General features: G+C 41.8%; 1 protein-coding gene across 1 annotated transcript; it reads right to left on the bottom strand.

Annotated features, from left to right (window-relative positions):
* Positions 1-36: 36 nt before the first annotated feature.
* Positions 37-18,431, bottom strand: LOC111851181 (solute carrier family 26 member 6-like). Its single transcript, XM_023825861.2, has 19 exons — positions 18,008-18,431; positions 14,346-14,485; positions 13,809-13,919; positions 13,225-13,397; positions 12,752-12,916; positions 12,347-12,499; positions 11,725-11,807; positions 11,280-11,427; positions 9,103-9,216; positions 8,869-8,946; positions 8,686-8,781; positions 6,947-7,053; positions 5,856-5,925; positions 5,600-5,692; positions 5,257-5,367; positions 4,762-5,112; positions 4,541-4,595; positions 969-1,108; positions 37-711 (listed from the first exon to the last, which is right to left on the bottom strand). The coding sequence occupies exons 1-19, from the start codon at positions 18,142-18,144 to the stop codon at positions 685-687; spliced, it is 2,352 nt and encodes a 783-aa protein (XP_023681629.1). The 5' UTR covers positions 18,145-18,431; the 3' UTR covers positions 37-684.
* Positions 18,432-18,812: the final 381 nt, after the last annotated feature.

Genomic DNA, 18,812 nt, shown 5'->3' with positions numbered 1-18,812 from the left:
CCTCGTGTTCTCACCCTCGTGTTTATTGTCCCACAGCACTTTGCCAGTAAACGCCTTTATGAATCCAGCTTGTACACTCTATGTAATATGCATATATCTGAAGAAACGCCCACCTGTTCTGCAAACTCCTCCCTACAGGTCATTTTAAGGCATGCTTGATAGTACAAACCTACCAGACCTATCTTTTAAAGTTTAAAAAGCTAAATTAATTTTAAATTCATTAAGATTCTCTTTCTCTGATTTAAATAGATAGAAAGTAGCCAAAAAGTATTAAGACAAAAAAAATTTAACAATGTACTTTGTAAATATGTATACACTGATTCAGTAAAATGTCTTAAAATGACACACACTGAAGAGTCTTTTTGTAAAGTGGATTAGTAATACAGTGTCACTTAGACCCCTGACTTTGAAAGCTGTCCCTTCTTCCACCTGAGTTGTGTATATTTCTGGATATGTTCCCAGCACTACATTTCCCATGTACATTTTCATCCCTTTTACATGTTTGTGAGGCAACTTACAGACTATCTGAGAGTTAGGGAAAAAAAACCTGTTGCCACAGAAACTGCAATCCTTATTGCCATAGAAACATAACAGAGGAGTGGGTGAGGCATGGCTGTGCATATTGACCACAACAGCAAAAGAAAGTAGGCGGGATGGAAATTCTATGATGGGGAGACCTCAAGGTTACAGTTTGGTGCTGCAAGCCACATCCTGCAATGACAGTTCATTAACGTGTCACGACTTGACAAGTCCAAAGTGATAATGATCTCACAGCATAGATTTCTGTCAGTGGGAGCAACTGCAGCATCTAATGTTATGACTAGGAAAAAAACTGTTTCATTGATAGACTGTTCTTTTATCCTTGGTGGGATTTATAAAATTGTGTACTCTGTGTGTAAAATCTGGTTTGGTGCATGTTTCTGGGCTTGCTGTGTGAGTCATAGAGAGGCAGTAGAGTCAGTGCTCACCGGCACGTAGGCAGGCAAAGTTGACTGGCCCCTTCGCCAGAGGCAGTGGAGTACAGCATCATGGACCGTGGCGAACAGCCGGCCCTTGGGGAGGGAATGAGAGAAGAATCCTCCACACTCCAGCTGCTCCACCACACAGGCTGAGCACAAGGGCATTTGGAAAATGAGACATCAGAGAGTCAAAGGCTGCATCACAGATCTCTACAGATAGATACAGTAGCACTTCCTGTCATCTGATGATGTGCTGGAAATATATTCCTTCAGCTAATTTTACCCATTCATTTAAATGTTTTATTGTGGTTATGTGAAGCACAAATTAAAGTCAAACGAAAGAGCCAAAATATTATGATCACCCCCATGTGAAGTGAATAATGCTGACTGTATCGGGAAAATTGGTGTAGGTCAAGGTCTGAGACATAATACAAGGTAGGAATGGGTGACATAAACCATATATTATTGTCATATAAATGTAACTGATAAAGAAAAAGGTGAAACTTCGATAAACTGCCAATAAAGAATATTGCTTGATAGCCTATCACATCACAGAAAGGAACACAATTCCAACCAATGTATGGTAGTTTTTTTTTTTAAGAACGGACATGTTACAAACGTAAAGCAAGGTAGACTGAGTAAGCGGAGCAAACTGCGTGCTACAGTTTTGGGAAAACAGGTTTGCCCTGTTTTGAGAATTTTTGCTTTATGCCTCTTCGCTTTTACGGAAAGACCTACATTAGTACCTATTTTCGCTAACCGAAAGAAAGTGAAAATAGCCTTTAGGATTTATCAGCGAGCTGAGATATACAGTCATATGCCACATAAAGATGTAGCGCAATGCATTGTTCACGTGTTTGTGGTGATGCCGGGGTAAAAAAAACCTACTGCGCTGCCAGTTGTATAAAAGTACAGCACATATAAATAACGTACAGTACATAATATTTGATAACTATGTTATTCGTTTAAGTTTTTACTAGACTGTACGTTTTATCGTTGTTTACGCTATGCTATATAGCCTAGGTGTGTAGTAGGTGGTACCATCTAGGTTTGTGCGAGTACACTCTATGATGTTCTCACAACAACGAAATCCCCTAATGACACAATTCTCAGAACGTAGACCTGTTATTAAGCGACACATGACTGTATTGATTCTGATAAGTGAAACTACACCGTACAGGCAGGTGGCTCAGTGGGCTAAGCCTCTGTGCCTGTAATCAGAAGGTCACCAGTTTGAATCCAGCCTCGGCACGCCTGCAGATCCTTGAGCAAGGCCCTTAGTCCCCAGCTCCTGGGACGCTGCAACAGGTCACTGCCCTTCACAGACAGCTTACTCCATAAAGAGCAAGTTGGGGGATTAACAAAGTATCAATTATTATTATTTCTACTTTATTAAGGTTATATAAGGTTGTACCTATCATATCATTACTGCTTTTACTGAGCCTATATGTTATTGTTATTTTAGATTTTATGTGTTATTTGGTATGATTTGGTGGGTTATTTTTTCAATCTGGGAATGCTCCAAAAAATCCCATATAAATTAATGGCAATTGCATCTTCAGTTTACGACATTTGGCTTATGGAATGTTTCATTCGAATGGTCTAGTTTCAGATAGCTGGGGGAATCTGTATACATGGGTCATGTGAGAGATTAGCACTCGCTCAAAAGAAACTTCAGGTGTCGGTGAAGAAAGCGACAGCTCAGCAACTACAACATATTTTTTAATGAAGATTTAAGGAAAAACCAAGTAAAAATTTTAGTGCTTTAGGCAATTTAAAGTCTGTACTGATGCTGTATACTGTAAACTCAAAGCATTGCCATCCAGTAGAACATACAGAATGCAAGTGTTTACAATCACAGAAACCAGCCATTAGTGTTTCAGCTTTCAATCTGAAGAAATTCTGGATGTCAACCGGGGTCCCTGCCGACAAAAACTTGCCTCGGGTTGGAGGGAGGAATATTCACAAAATACAGGACAGATAGTGTCCTGTAATGGTTCAAAATGGAGAACAGCACTTCATTTTTCAATATGGGGCAATCCCGTAAAATGCGGGACATGACAACACTACCATATCAGAGGAGTTCCCTGAAATGACGTTGCCTGGAAAAGATGCTAGTATTTTCTGGTGTTACGCCCTATAAGGGTTACTATCATTAATGAAAACTGAAACTAAAACTATAACTAAACTGGAAGAAAATTGTTCAAAATAATCCAGCATATTGCCTTTATAAAACCAGTAATAATACTTGGAATTTGTTATGTCAATTTTGAGCACATAATGTGCACTGCATGTACGAGATACTAAATAGCTCTACAACTTTCAGTCTTTCCCAGGAAATAAAATTAGTAAAACCTAAACTGAAAGTAAAAGTATGAAAATATCAAGAAATATATTCAATAAAAAATAATAAAACCACACTGAAAACTAACTAAAACTAAACTAGATTTCAGATGAAAATAATGTAAAACCTAAAAATACTACAATCAAAACTACACTGTCAGAAAAAAGGAGTACAGATTTGTACCTTTGTTTGTCACTGGAACTGTACCCTTAAAGGTCTGCCAATTGTACCCTTAGCTGTAGGTACTGGTACCTTTTAAGATACAGAAATGGACTCTGACTAAGATTTTTTGGGCCATTGGGGGTACATTAATGTTGTTTGCACCTTAGGGATGCTCCTCTGAATCCATTTCTGTGCCTGGTACTCTTTTTTCAGACAGTGTATAAAAACACTGCATCCTCCAACAAAAAGTTGTGGGGACCGCCGACCGGGTGTTAGGTGGCCAAGACTCATCAACGTGAACAAAAACTATCCTGTCTGGTACTGCGCGACAGAAGGGCACAAATGGCAAATAATTTTAATGATGGTCATGGGAGAAATGTCTCATAGCCCTGTGCCTATGGAGCTGTGTAGCCACAGGCCAGTCAGATTGCCCATGTTGACCCCTGTCTACTGTCGACCAAAAGCACCTACAATGGGCCTACGAGGACTGGAATTGGACCATAGAAAAATAGAAGGTCTCCTCATCTGATAAATCCTATCTTTTGTTACATCATGTGTGACTGAGCAGGCATGTGTCGTGTATCTCTGAGATGCAGAACCTACATGTCTGATCCGCCATTACCAAGCTCCAGGCCTCAGTAGGTACAGTATCCACCTTGGCTGACTGTCATTGGAGATGCTTTTGGAAATGCTCTAACTCAGTCGTCTGGCCATAATGATTTGGCCATTACCAGGGTCACTCAGATCTTTATCCATGTCTATTTCTTCTGCATGTCAGCTACAATACAAGTATCAAATGTTGGCTTGCGTCCAATATATCCCAGACTTTCACATATACCATTTTTACAAAATAGCTCATATTATTCACTTCATGTTGGGGTAGTCTCAATGTTTTGGATTATTGGTGTATATATATGGTAAAATGTGTGCTTTATTTTCATGTGAATGAAAACATAAAGATAGCCCACGGTCTCCAGGCCAACACAAATGCATTCACATAGAAGCAGCCAGTGGAAACACTGCTATATAATATTGAGTTTGTGTAACCCATTAAGCCATTTTAAAATGCACTCACACTGACAGGCAGCCATGTACACATCCACATCTATTTCTCCAAAGTTATGGAATATCTGCAAGGAAATGAGGAGATAAAGCAGGCTGAAAACTGTCATCCAAGGACAAGGCCAATGGCATCCATTCAAAGGAAATCCTTAATGTTTACAAAACTTACACAATGAGCCTTCACGTTGTCCCCTATCACCCCTTCCCTATAACCCCATGAACACTTCAACTTACTTTTTTCAGAGTCTTCATGGTTACTGTGTCTACGAAGCCGGTGGTGGAGAGGTCCAGGATTATGGAGTGGATATCCAAAGGGCTCAGGCCTGGAGAGCCAGTAGTCACTTCTGCACTAATGGTGTCGCTCCTATTGAGTGTAGCTTCCTCAGGGATTTCTCCATCTTGGTACCCCAAGTTCATCTGACCACTGATGACTCCATCTTCCATCTTAACCCTGTCAGCTTGGTCACAAACACCACCTTCCTGCACACCTCCATTCTCATCTTCCCATCCGTCTCGCCTTTTCCATTGGCCCATCACTCGCTCCACTGAAAATAGTGTTCCAGACCTTGAATTCAGAACCTTTCTCTTGGTGATATGAGAAGAAAAAGGAAAAGTAGCATCAAGAACCAATACAACCTTCCCAACTGAATGACAATTCCACATTGAGATGGTGTTCTTGCTCAGCCCTAATGCCATTTGACATCTGCAGGTGTACCTGCTTTCTCACACCTGTTTCTTAGCTTCTTTCCTTGCTTTCCTCTCGTCCCTTTTCTTTTGCCGTTGGAGCTTTGCTACCAGCTTCCTCTTGTGGGTCAGCCGCTTCAGAAAGTCAACGCCACTCTGTGTGTAGCCATGATGCATTAGGGTTAGTGACTATGGTTTGGCAGCCATTGCTACTGTCACTATTGCAGTGACTCCCTTTCACTGTCACCAATGCACTGCTGTTGCTACTTTACAAGAAACAGAAAATCCTGTTGTGCCAGTGGATTCAACAGCAGAGACAGGAATAATGGATAGTTGGGTTAAATTGCTACATTAATAATTTACAGCTGCAATTAGACATAAAAGTAACCTTCTCCTGTAGAGCCTCTAGATATAGCTCAGCATTGGCAAAGTAAATGGTGCTGGAGGAACGGAAAATGGTGATGCCTGGAACTGTGTTCACCTGCAGGGAGACAACAAGACCAAACAAGGCAGTGCGTCACTCGGGTAAAACCCCCCTGCAGGTTGCTGTCCTTTTTCACATCCTTTCCTTTAGTCATTCGTCATCGCAGCATGACCGCCTCACACCATCACATTATTCCTAGATTTGGCACCGTTAGGCTCACCTGATCGTATGTATCTATATCAAGGTAGATGTCTGTGCCTGGCAACCACCCGAGGACGGAATATTTTGGTCTGAGCAGAATGAGGGAGGAAGAGAGACATAGAGAAAGATGAGGAATGAGCAAAGACAGAAATATGAGCAACATTAATCTTTATCTTGCAAAGGACAATGAACACATAAATGACATGGGGAATTCATTGTAATAGAGCGTGATAAATCACTTAGCTTCGATACAGCTGAAAATATTTCCCCTTTCTATTAAACACGCTTTGAACAATGTGGTTTGGATTATCTTAAATTCGTTAACCCTAAACAGCAAACCATACATGCATGATACTGCATAGTACCCTTAATTTAAAACTGCAAACAGCTAACAATCTGCAGATAACAGAATAAAAGATATGGCAAAAATTTCAAAACATCCAATATCAGGGCATGCACATTGTCCATGCAGCAGAAAATGTGATCCATCTCCATTTACCACTAGGCTCTGCAATGCAAAGCGAGCCCCAGAGCAGAGTCAACACAATCCCGAGGTCAACAACTGGGAACAAACAAGATGTCACACAACACCAACAGCACTCTGAACAAGCACAGTCAAAGTTTCACTTACATGTACCCAAGTTACAAAAGGAGACAATGCACTGTTCCATGGTGCATGTTCACCAAAACAGCACTGTAACAAGAAATTTCTTTACAAAAGAAATAATCTTAATAACCATTACGATAGCCACATATTACAACTAACAATCACAGATTTTTATACCACAGGAATTGGTTACATTTCTCTGCTGAACTTTGATACAGTCATCGGTGTAAAGAGAACTGATAAATCTGCTTGACCGCCGGCCTTCTGATTTGAGATGCTGACTACGCTGCCTGCCTACACAAAGAACCAAACAGAAACAGAAGAGAGAGATGCCAGATAAAAGAGGCCTTGTTTTTATTACTGTAATAATCTGCTTCTTCATCAATTTCCTCCTTGGCAAAATATCTGATTTTTTTCCCTATAACTTTGTTCCAAATTAGAGAAAAGCTAACAGGCTCACAAATTTGAGACAATGACAAATGTAAAGAGACAGCCTGGCTCACTGTTGGGTCCTGAAGATGACTGTAAGTAGGGCAAAGGCGATGGAGGTCACGAGGCCCAGGTCCAGGTTTAGAAGCAGGGTGGACACCAGGGTAACCAGCCATACCAGCTGCAGGTAAGAGAATTCAGAGAGATGGGACACACATCAGGACTGTCCAGGGTGGGGGCATGCGTCACAGACTGAAATGTAGTAAGGCACACGGCTATTTCTGCAGACAGCAGAAATAGCCATGTTCACAGGTGTGAGAACAGACACCATAATCAGTGTTTATCTGCAAGTTTCCTACATACTTTCCATGTTATGGGAGTGGGGGTGGAAAGACGACACCCTCCCAGAAGATGCTGCCCAGGGCAATTTCCCATCTTCCCCTTTCCGGGAACTCGACAGCAATGCTTCTGCCTGCCATGTGAGTAACAGCTTGCCCATGTTCAAAATGTCGAATAGCTCCACGCATACTATGCATTTTGCTTTCCATTCACATTTGGGATCCTTAGCCAACCAGTTACAACTATGGTTGTCCTAACCTATTTCTTTGTCACCCCGATCTGATTAGAGTATGGAATAGTCTTCCTGCTAGTGTAGCGCAAGGTAAATCAGTGGGTTTCTTTCAATCAGAGCTACTGTAGATAAGATTTTATCAACTCTGAGCTATTAGTTTAGTTCTCCCCAAACAAGCTTGATGGGCCAAATGGCCTCCTCTCGTTTGTAAATTTCTTATGTTCTTATGTTCTTAATCCAATCCATTCAATATTGATATTTGCCAATTCCGAATTCCGATCTTTTCACAAATACTTAAATATACAGTATATACATATACAGTAAGTGGCGGTACATTCTTCATCTGAGTAAGCCTCATGATTTCACTGTATTCTTCCTTGTGATATTTCTGCAAGTGCCCAATTAGATTTATTGTATTAAATCAGTGTTTTCCAACACCGCCCTCGGGACCCCCAGACAGTCCATTGTTTCGTTCTCTCCCAGCTGAGGACTGGGTTGTAAAGCACTGTATTAAATGATGCCCTGTTGCTACCTTCTTTTGAAAGGATGGCTTTACAAACATTGCGCATAGCTGTTGGGCTAGTTTTCGTTTCCAGTTTATGGAATTTTCAGATGGCTGACATCTTGATAGTTTGTAGTTTCGAGGCAAGTGCCTCAGACTTATTGTAGCATGTGAATGAACCTTACGATTTGCACAATTGACATAAATGGCATGGATGTGGAAATAGATGGGGCTTAGGATCAGGCTGTAGTTCCAATTCCTATTTTTGATACTGAATTGAGACATCACTGGTTACAACATTTGGGAGTAGCATGCAGGTAAAAATTTGCATTGTGAGTGCACATTGTGAGTGTTGTAAACTGTAAGATAGCCTACATCATTTTTTCTTGCTAGACACACACACACACACACACACACCCCACAGACACAAGCCACTCACTCATTTGGGAAGTTGCTCTTCAGTGTACACTCTGTGCACGTTCTGGTGCTGACAACCAGTTCACATTGGTGATTTCATCAAAAACATGAACAAGTAAATTCAGATATGTTTATAGAATACATGCATACTGCACAACAACCCTGTGTGCATGCAAACACTAACCTGGGTGTCCCATTTTTCACAATTCATAAATTGTATTCCTAAGTGTAATTTAAAACCGAATGCAGATCAGCACAAACTGCGGCTCCCATATATGTTTTTGTCCAATTAATGGTGGTTAGTAAGCATATTTTCCCCATACCATGTCAGGTTTGCTGCTTCTCCACAGCATGGGAATATCCTGGCACTGCTTGAACATGCCCTTCAGGTTGACGAAGACAACAGTGGACAGGACTGCCTGAGGCAGGCAAATGGACGAGAAAAACGCATTAGCCACAGCTATTACTCAAATCAGGTGCACTATGGGTAACGAGGAGAGACTTACCTTGGGGAGCTTCTCAAACAGCGGCCCCAGCTTCAGCACAGCAATCAACACCACCAGAGCAGAAATAGCCCCCGCCACCTGACAGCACCCACCAACAGACTCAAAAGTGCACATCAGGCAGCACACGTGATGATGAGACATATATAGGTGATTACTGTATCAATTAGTAGCTAGAGGTGCTGTTGGCATACACATGGCCCAGGGCAAAACTGAGATGGTCGAAATGTGTCTCACCTGTGTCCGGCCCCCTGTGCTCTCCTGGATCAGGCTGCGGGACATGGAGGAGGTTACGGAAAAGCACTGGAAAAGACCTCCCGCTACATTGCTGAGACCCAGAGCCACAAGCTCCTGTGTGGAGGGGTGGAGTGGGGGTCAGAGGGGAGCATATGTTAGAGCTCCACCAGGAGGATGCGGCGAGGGAGGCAGGAGACAGGCCTGTCAAGATTGTGAACAAGCAAGACAACAAAACCAGGAGGTCCCCTCAAAGACATCCTATGACTGTAAGATAGCTACTAAATGCATTATTGTCAGTACAACACTTTGATAAGTGAAATTAATAAAACACTTTCATCCACAATAATTTAAGCCTTTTCAAAAACTTTTAGATGTATTATTAAAGTTGAGGCTTGCTCACTTGACATTAGGTCGATTTATTCCACAGATCACCACGCTGAAGCTTGGTTGCTTCATTTTAAATGATTTGTTCCACAACATGCTCACCTTAAGGTTATTTGCTCAATTCAAGGGTTAAGGCACAGCTATAAATTCTGTTAAGTAATTTAACAAGTCTGCTAAGAGGTGTGAAGCGGCACAACCTTGAACATAAGTACAAGGACATTAAATTTTATGTGATTCTGAGAACAGGTTTACATGTGTGGACTCCACATGAGCATCATAAAGATTGTGTTCTGTTTTGTGTTAAGTTCTAATGAATACTACACAGTATACTTAAGGTGCATTTGGGTCATAATTGGTTTCCAGAAGATAACCAGTACATTACACAATTCATATACAATCTAGCTAATTCATGTCTGTATTTTTTGTCTGTGATGGACCAGCATCCCATTCAGGGGGCAGCATGCCCTGATCTTCCTGGGACAGGTGTCAGGCTCACCATGGTTACGGAAGAGGAAAAATCGGCAGATGGCTGGATCTTGCTATTACAGAATGAGCAGGTTCTCAGATGGGGTTAATGTGGGATTAATTTTAAGTTTATGGAGACTATGTGGTTAGCCTCCCACGCAAGTGAGGGAGGAGTGATGAGATAATACAGTGTACAGGCTTCCTCAGTACTATGGGAGATCAGACCCAATTCACATTCGGAAGATCATTGGTTTGAAATCCATGATTGCCAGAGGTATCATATTCCTGAGGTGCCCCTGAGTTAAAGGGGCAGTTCACCCCAAAACTGAAAATGATGTTTTAGAGGGGCTTTAGTGTCATATATCAATCTAATTTGTTCTGCTGGGAGCTGCCTAATTTTGGAGATATTAACCATAGTAATGTTGGGCTTCTCTTGAATATAATGCGAGTGAATGGCATTCTTTCTGTGGTGATTAAAGTACCAGAAAAACACATTTGAAAAATTGAACAGTGATGTCTCTTACCAGAAATCATGACCCAGTTACTGAAGATAATCCACAGACTTTGTAGTAAGCAGTTTCACAATTTTCCTCTACAGGACTCCACAAACTAATCGTATCACTGTACAGAAGTTATCGCCAAACTAGATAGATAGCACTAAAGCCCCTCTAAAACATATATTTTTTCAGTTTTGGGGTGAAATATTTATATCCTATAAATGGCTGGAGGATTGGCTGGGAAAATGCCTGACCTTTAACTCTGACTCCAAGCTTTGCTCTCTCATCATGCGTAAATATGTAAGAATAAAAAAATTACCATGTACCTGTACTTGTACAAATGGAAATAAAGTATCATTATTGTAAAAACCATATTCAAAATTGTTCCCTAGTACCTATATAATGTGTCCACTGTTCTGTACTGATGTGGAAATTATTAAAAGCAAGTCGAACAATACACACAGCACAGGCTTGAATTTATTCTGGATTGCCAGAAATGCATGATAATTTCTTTTCATATTGGTGCAAATGCACATGAAATACGTACACATTCACGCTGTTACAACAACCGATTGCTGCACATATCACTTTTACAGGTGAATGCGTACTTGCGTACCAGTTATGTCAATCCCTGTTTATGACATACACAAGACACTGTTATTTACTATATTTCCATCCAGCAATTTTCCATACTTGCTTGTGCTATGCAGGGTCATGGGAATCTGGAGCCTATCTTGGAAGCTATAGTCGCAATGCCCCGCCAACCCAACCAATTGCAGGGTGTTTCCAAACAGTATAATCATCCATAGGGCACTTGTGTCAAAGATGTACCTGGTTACTGTCCACCTTGTAACCATGCTTGACAGCAAACGTCTTGCCCAGTGACATGTTTATGGCATAGCTGACGATAGCGATGGCAAAAGCATCCCCAACCACCTCCATGAAAATGCTGACGTCGGGGACAATGGGAGGCTTCAACCTGTGTGCATGGAAACAGGGGGCCCAAAAGATGGCTCAGATAAAAGAGGAAGCTTCCAGAGGGCAAATTGAGGTAGCTGGGCTTAGTTTACAGCTTGACCGAAATATGCACAAACCAAAACTGTAATGTTATAAGGTGTCTATTGTATGTGGAGCACAGTATAGAGTTTCTGGTGTCTCTCCAATTCCTGTCCCCTTATCAGCTAATGTTAAGCTACTGATACCTGTTCAGTAATGTTCAGCTGTATTTTTAATATGAAGTAGAGTACAGCAACTAAATGTTTCATTGAACACTCACCCGCTTGGAATCTCCCCCACAACATCAACGTCAAAGCGGCTCGACAGATCAGCATAGAATGAAATCAGAGTGGCTGCCACAATCTATATAACAAACACATGCAGATGTTAAACTGTCTCTAGGAATTTTAGATCTATTATACTTTTAGGTCTATTATACCATTTTTTTCTAGACAGAAGGTTCTCTTCAGTTTAGAGGAACCCAATGAAAAGCTCCTTTGCTGGGTTACCCACAGTTACCCACTTTGACCATACTGATTACACAAGTGGAGGCTGTGGAATAATATCCAGCCTAATGTGAAAGCAGAAACAAATCATGCAGAAAATCATTTCTGAATCTGAGGGAATATGACCATTTAATCTTTAGGGTTGCACCTAATAAGCATTCAATTAAATGTGTGTGTGTGTGTCCAGGTGTGTGGTTGCAATGTTTGTATTCAAAGTAATGAGGATGAACTCCCACTTGTTTTTATTAAAAGCCATTTCAGGAAGCAGATATTAAATGCAGCTCTTCTTCCGGCTGTAATTTTGAAACAATTTCTGGCCTGGAAAACATCCATATGTCGACAGCTAATGAGTAATAAGGCAGATGGAAGGTGTGAGGGACAAAATGGGAGACGTACGACAATAAGCTCAATCGGAATAGGCAGGAGCAGCTTGTGGCTGTAGACGGAGTTCAGCTCCTTCACTGATATCAGAGCCACGAGGGAGATCACTCCAACCACCAGAATGGCCACATTGGTCTCAGGCAGCAGGCAGCATATATCAATCAGCGTCTACAAAGAGGAGGACAGGAAAAGCATGAAAGCATGAAGAACAGTCCTTAAGGCCTTAGAGACCTCTACAAGCATACACATATGCAATAGTCACTGCTTAATGAGGGTTAAGTGCTGTGGCACAACAGGTTTTTTATTATCTGAGAGCTGAAAGCAACCGAGGCCCAGGCTGATCTATTCTAGGAAGGAGTGGATGAGTAAAGAGGGAGAGAGGGCTTGTGGGATGGGATGAGTGCTTGGCGAGATGCTGACGTAGGCCAGGGAGAGGGGCCCGCTGAAGCGGCGCGGCGCCACGCCGAACAGGTACTTCAGCTGAGAGGCGACGACGTGCACGGTGGCCCCTGTAGTGTAGCCCCGCACCAGCGGCTCTGACAGGTACGTCGCTACGAAGCCGAATCGCACCAGGCCTAAGAGGACCTGCAGGGAGGGGGCACAGTTAGTTTGAAGGACAAGCTGTGAGCATCTGCGCGGACAGCATGTGTCTAATTGGTGATTGGGATTGCTAGTGTGATATATGGTTCTTCTTTGTGGAGGTGAACGGAAGCCCCGCCTCTGTGTGCTCGCAGTTCTCTCTGCATACTCTGGCTTCCTGTCACAGCACAATCCGGTGGCTCTAAATTCCCCATAGTGACTCTGCACTTTCTGCTATAGGCTCCAGGCTCACCGGAACTGGGTAAGCAGTCATGGAAAATGGATAGATAGATGCCAAGAGGTGTTGGACGTACCTGGAGGATCCCTCCCAGAACACTGGTGGTGGCGGCCACGTTAACCCGGTAGGCATCCCGGGCAGCTACATCCACCTCACCAGTGGCGTTGGTGCCATTAATGAGGAAGTCTCTGTCAGGAGCCAAATGCTCTGTCACACTGCCCACCATTATGCTGATCACTGCAAACGTGCCTGAACGCAACAGGACACACACAAACCAAACAAACAAACAAACAAAGTAAATAAATATTTAAGAATTAAAAACACATGCAAATCAAAATACAGGAACACACACAAACTGAATAAACAAACAAGTAAATAAATATTTAAAAACAAACACACACAAGCAACAGCAAAGCTGCTTTTTTTTAACAAGTGTCCGTCCATTACGTAAAGAACAGTGTATCATATACAGTAAGAGCATCTACAACAAAACCTATGAAAGAAATGTAATGCCCAGTAGTAATGGACAAAATTTCATCAATGGCTTTCAAAATTTTGTCAACAACTTTGGAGCATTGAAACAACAGTATATCTACTTTGTGTAAAACAGAGAGCTGGTTTCAAGTGTGGCATTTTTTGCCACTAGACATAGCTGCTCACCTATGGAGATGTGTCGCGATGTTCCAAACATGAAGTAGACCAGCACAGGGTAGAATGAGGTGTAGAGCCCAAAGACGGGAGGCACAGAGGCCAGCAAGGCATATGCCATCCCTGCAGGAGCGAGAAAACACGGCAGGTGTTATTTTGGCCTCAACAAACAGAGCTGCTGGGGTTCGGTTCTGAAACACAGCGAAAATGCTTAATCAACTAAACAATGGTTGTCTAGCTCATGTGTGCTTGGAGTGTGAAACATTCCCTGGGATTCATTTTCTAGCTGTTTGAAATTATCAAAACAGAAGGGCAAATAGTGTACACATAAGAGTGAGGCACCATAAACATCAAATGTAGATATTCCTTGTTTGTGTTTTAACGTTAAATGAATAATAATTCAATAGTGAGCAAATATGACCCGTGTTACCTGTCAATTCCTGTAGTGACTGTCTGCAGTCTTTAGCATATAGTTCGTAGCTGTGGAGCTACATGGAGAATGAGCGGGACCAGACCTCCTCGTTCCCTCCAAGATATGACCAGACTCACCCTGTGGCAGGTTCATGATGCCCACACTGACGCCGGAAATCAGGTCCCCCAAGGCACAGTCTCTGATGGAGTAGCCAGGCAGCCAGGACAGCACAGGCATGCAGCTTACCACACTGCGTCGCAGCCCTTGAACAGAGCAACTTGGGCGAGGGGGGGGCATGGGTAATGGAGTGGTAGGGGCAGGATGTGTTGAGCGGGGGGAAGGAGGAAAGGGAGAAATAAGAGAAAGTGGATAAAAGCATGGGCCATAAGGATGATTACAGTAAGAGGAAGGGTGTCAAGAATGTTGGAAGAATGGAAAGAACATATTTGCTGTACTATTTTGTACACTGTTACACCTCCATATTTGTAAAGGCAAACTCATTGAGTGATGTAGAGCTGAAGGATGAGGGGAACACAATCAAAAAGACACTGGACAGGGAGTAAGATGCTACAGTACAGAATAAAGTAAAAGGTTATACTTTTTTCATTACAGTTTTTATTTTCCTACTAGGTACTACTTACAAATAACATTTTGTAACTACATCGTGACAGACTGTATAATTGCAACTACTGCTGAACTCATCACGTTCTCCTTCGGTCCTCAAGGAGCTTTGAAAATCTGCACACCAAGGTGACTCACGACAGTCAGAACACGAATACGACACGTGACAAGGTAAAGACCTATCAGACTGAGAAGGACAATGTCACGTTTTATGTAGGAGATCAACAAAGACACATGAAGGGAGAACAGTCTTGCTGGGCAGAGGTGACATGTAAGGGGAGAATCATAAGGTAAACAAATAGAAGCACAGCAGGAAGGGCTTTCACTCCATGTTTCAGGCACAATTTAAATGGCAGGTTAGAATCCAATATTAATAGATATTCTTTGTCCTGCTGTAAAAACTCTTCTTTCACTTGGACACAACCATTAGCAATTTTGACTCTACACTGTAAAACTTCACACCTATAGAAAAAAATGCCATTAATATTAATCACCCATTTACGTGTTTACAGTAGACCCTGCTGCATCATGACTTTTGATATATCACGGGATTGATTCATATTGGGGTTGGGAGTTTTGCCAAAGCTGCAGACGACACACAAAAACTTTAGTAGGTTATACATGTATAAATTATATGTAGACTGCTGGTTTGGAGAACGCCAAGTGTGCAAGTGTGTTTACAGCAGCCTTTCACACAGTCCCTGAGTGGCCAGTCGGGAGACTCGGGAGAATTCCTGGCGGGCCATTCAACTGCTGTGCCAGTCAGAAACAAAATTATTTGACAAGTGTAAAATAGAGCTGGTCGGAAACAAAATAATTTCACTTAAAAATTCAACAACAAACCTTTAGAATGTTAACCTCTCTCTCTCTCACACACACACACACACACACACAGACCTATACTCATGTCTTTTTGGGGACCGTCCATTCATTTCTATGGGCAAAACCCTAATCCCAACAGTTTTTTGATTGCCATCACAGATTTTTAGGACATTGGATTTCCCCTTGTGGGGACCAAAAAAATGGTCCCCACATGGTTAAAATAACAGGTTTTTATCACATTGTGGGCACATTCAGCTACGACAATGTAACATATACATTACCCCCCTTCCCCACACACACACACACACACACACATACAATAGACCAGTGGTTCTCAAACTTTTTCAGCAGGAGGCCCCCTTGTGTAGGGTGAATCCTTTTGTGGCCCCCCTCCTCAAAAAAAAAATCATGACGCAAAACTGTCACGCCCAGCTCCGTACGATCCTAGTGTGTGCCACGCCCCCTCATTACCTCGTGTCAAGTCCTGATTGTGATCACCTGTGTCCTGTTATTTCTGGCTAGTCTTGTGTATTTAGTCCGCGTCTGAGTACGTCTCGTCAGATCCGTCATTGTATTGTCTGTTAAAGTCCATGCCTGTCTCTCCTTTCGTTACAATTAAAACTCGTTTACCCGTATCTCTGGCTGATCTCGCCTGCTTCCCAGCTCGCCTGCCTGCCGACGCGACAAAAACATCCTCAAACTTACAATTTTACTTAATTTTAGATTTTAGATTCTGTTTGTAGTCTTTATTTCTCTGGTTTGTTAAATTTACATTTCACAAAATATAACATTGTATTAAAACAGTTTTGACAGTAAAACTAACATTGTCTGAAAAGTGCAACATGTACTGAATACTGAACATTAATTTATGATGTCCATAGCAGCGTTGTGTGCTACGTAAAATTTATATTTACATTTTTTTTATACTTCTATTATTTTTTTTTTAAAAATACATTATATTTTACATAGGTTGACTAGCCTGATTTACATACAGGTAATTTTTTTTTTTAGATTCTACAATTTCGATGCGGCCCCCCTAGCGCCATCTGGTGGCCCCCCAGGGGGCCGCGGCCCCCAGTTTGAGAACCACTGCAATAGACCACAAACATGGAACACGAGCGTCTGTGTGATCACTTGCCATTCAGCACTGAGTGAGCACAGTGTATGTTTGCAGAAGTGCCACAAGGGATCGCTTGCGTATCGCTAACCACTGGAAGTTTCTCAAATGATGTGTGGTAGAAAGAGACCATGCAGGCAGGGCTGAAAAATTCAGACTGCTTAAACAGTTCAATACGCATTATTTTCTTGTTAAATTGTCAATGATAAATTTATTGAGATATTAACATTCATTTATTTAATAGCTCCCCCAGGACAAAGACAAAATGGGCTGGTCTTGGGCGATAGACTTTTGGGCTGAAAAGTTAGTCCCCCTCCGTGCCTGCTCTCACATGATATATCGCATTGATCTCACAGTGATCTCTCAGTGATCTTTGCATTTCACATTTCTCGTATCATATCTTTGCTTGCCAAAGGGGCCAAAAAATTTGACACGGTTTTTCCTGACTGCAGGGGGCCTGCACCCCTAAGCCCTGCGATGTGGAAGGTTGACTCTATTGGTTTCAATATGTTGCTGTGCCTATTTAGACTCAGTTTAGTCACGAGCCACAGTAAATAAAAGTCAGTCAATAAATTAGGAAAATTGACCATAGTCTTGTACACATGTTTAGCATAATGCCAAGGCCTCCAGTTGACTGAATCTGAACTTTGTACATTGTACAAGCTCAGTCAGTCACAAGGACACATTAGTCATCCTACCTAATGGTCTCTACAAAAATGAAGCAGTATTTCTGTCCTAGAGTGGTAGCAGAAGCAGGAATATGTCCTGCATTACATTGTTTAATACCAGATTATAATACATGTCCCAGCACACTAATATGTTTTAAAAAAATTTTTTTTTACTAAAATCTATTAGTATTCCAGGTCTAAATACAGGCAAGGAAAAAAATTGAGAGACCACTATACATTTTTAAATATCTCTGCATTTTTAAATTCTAGTTTAATCCTGGTTCTGATGGCAGAAGGCTACTCTGCACGGAAGAAGCCCTTCATCAATGAGAAGCAGGGAAGAGCCAGGCTGGAGTTTGCAAAAAAATTTTTAAAAAGTATATTTTACACAGGCGCATACCCATAAACTGAGAAATGAGTGAAATGGAAAATTTTGCTGTGGTCTCTTAATTTTTGTCAGAGCTGCATATTTCTACCTTTCATCCAAATTTTTAATGGTTCCAAAAGGTAGTTTGTAAAACCGCATAGCTCTGTCTCCATCAGGATTCCAAAGTTGCCATCCACCTCTTACCTCAGTGACTTTTTGAGGTGATCTTTTAGGAGAAATTTATTTGAAGGTATCCGTCTCTGGGCGACTTCCTCCAGCTGCTCTTCATCCAGCACATCTCTCTCCACGTAGTACTCTATGTACCTCTGCTCTGTCACCATGGCTGTCTCTGTCAGCCTCTGCTGTTTTACTCCGTCTATTCTCTGCTGGTTCCCAGAAAGCCCACAGTCTACAGTTCTAGCTGTGAAACTGTCCTTATGTCTTCAATCATTCTTGCCAAAGACACCGATTCACTTCTCCGTCCATCAGTCAAACGTTCAACATCATGAAGTCTTATGGCCCAAAAAGCACTTCCCTGCACAAGTTCTGGTGACCCATCCAGAAGTAAATCTAAGGATGAAAAACTGATTCTTCTTTTTTTTTAATTTAGAGCAGGAGTTCAGCTAAACAGAATGAATGAGGGGACTTAAATATCAAGAAATAAGATACAAGAAAGCCTATTCCAAAGAATGGTGTTTTGTATAGAGCTGAAGGAGGGGCTTTGTAGTACTACTGTATGAGTTGTTCACTGTTCCAGTGAGGGAACAACCACCAACACCACCCCTAGCAATTCCATATATATACCTGTAATGGGGTAAGGAAACACCCCCCTCTCAAATCTTCACAAGATTAACCCTGGGAAAAGTACAGCTGTAAGAAGTCACACTACATTTCACTAACCTGGTAGAAAAACAACTGGAAAAAAACTATATGCCAAAAGCCATCAGGACATAAGGTTCCTTTGTCTAAATTCCCCCAAACAGAACAGTAACTTTTTACTCCTATAATT

The sequence above is a fragment of the Paramormyrops kingsleyae genome, unplaced genomic scaffold (assembly GCF_048594095.1).
Source record: "Paramormyrops kingsleyae isolate MSU_618 unplaced genomic scaffold, PKINGS_0.4 ups127, whole genome shotgun sequence".
NCBI classification, from domain to species: Eukaryota; Metazoa; Chordata; class Actinopteri; order Osteoglossiformes; family Mormyridae; genus Paramormyrops; species Paramormyrops kingsleyae.
Note: the sequence above shows the minus strand (reverse complement) of the source record. Positions and strands in the feature narration are given on the sequence as shown.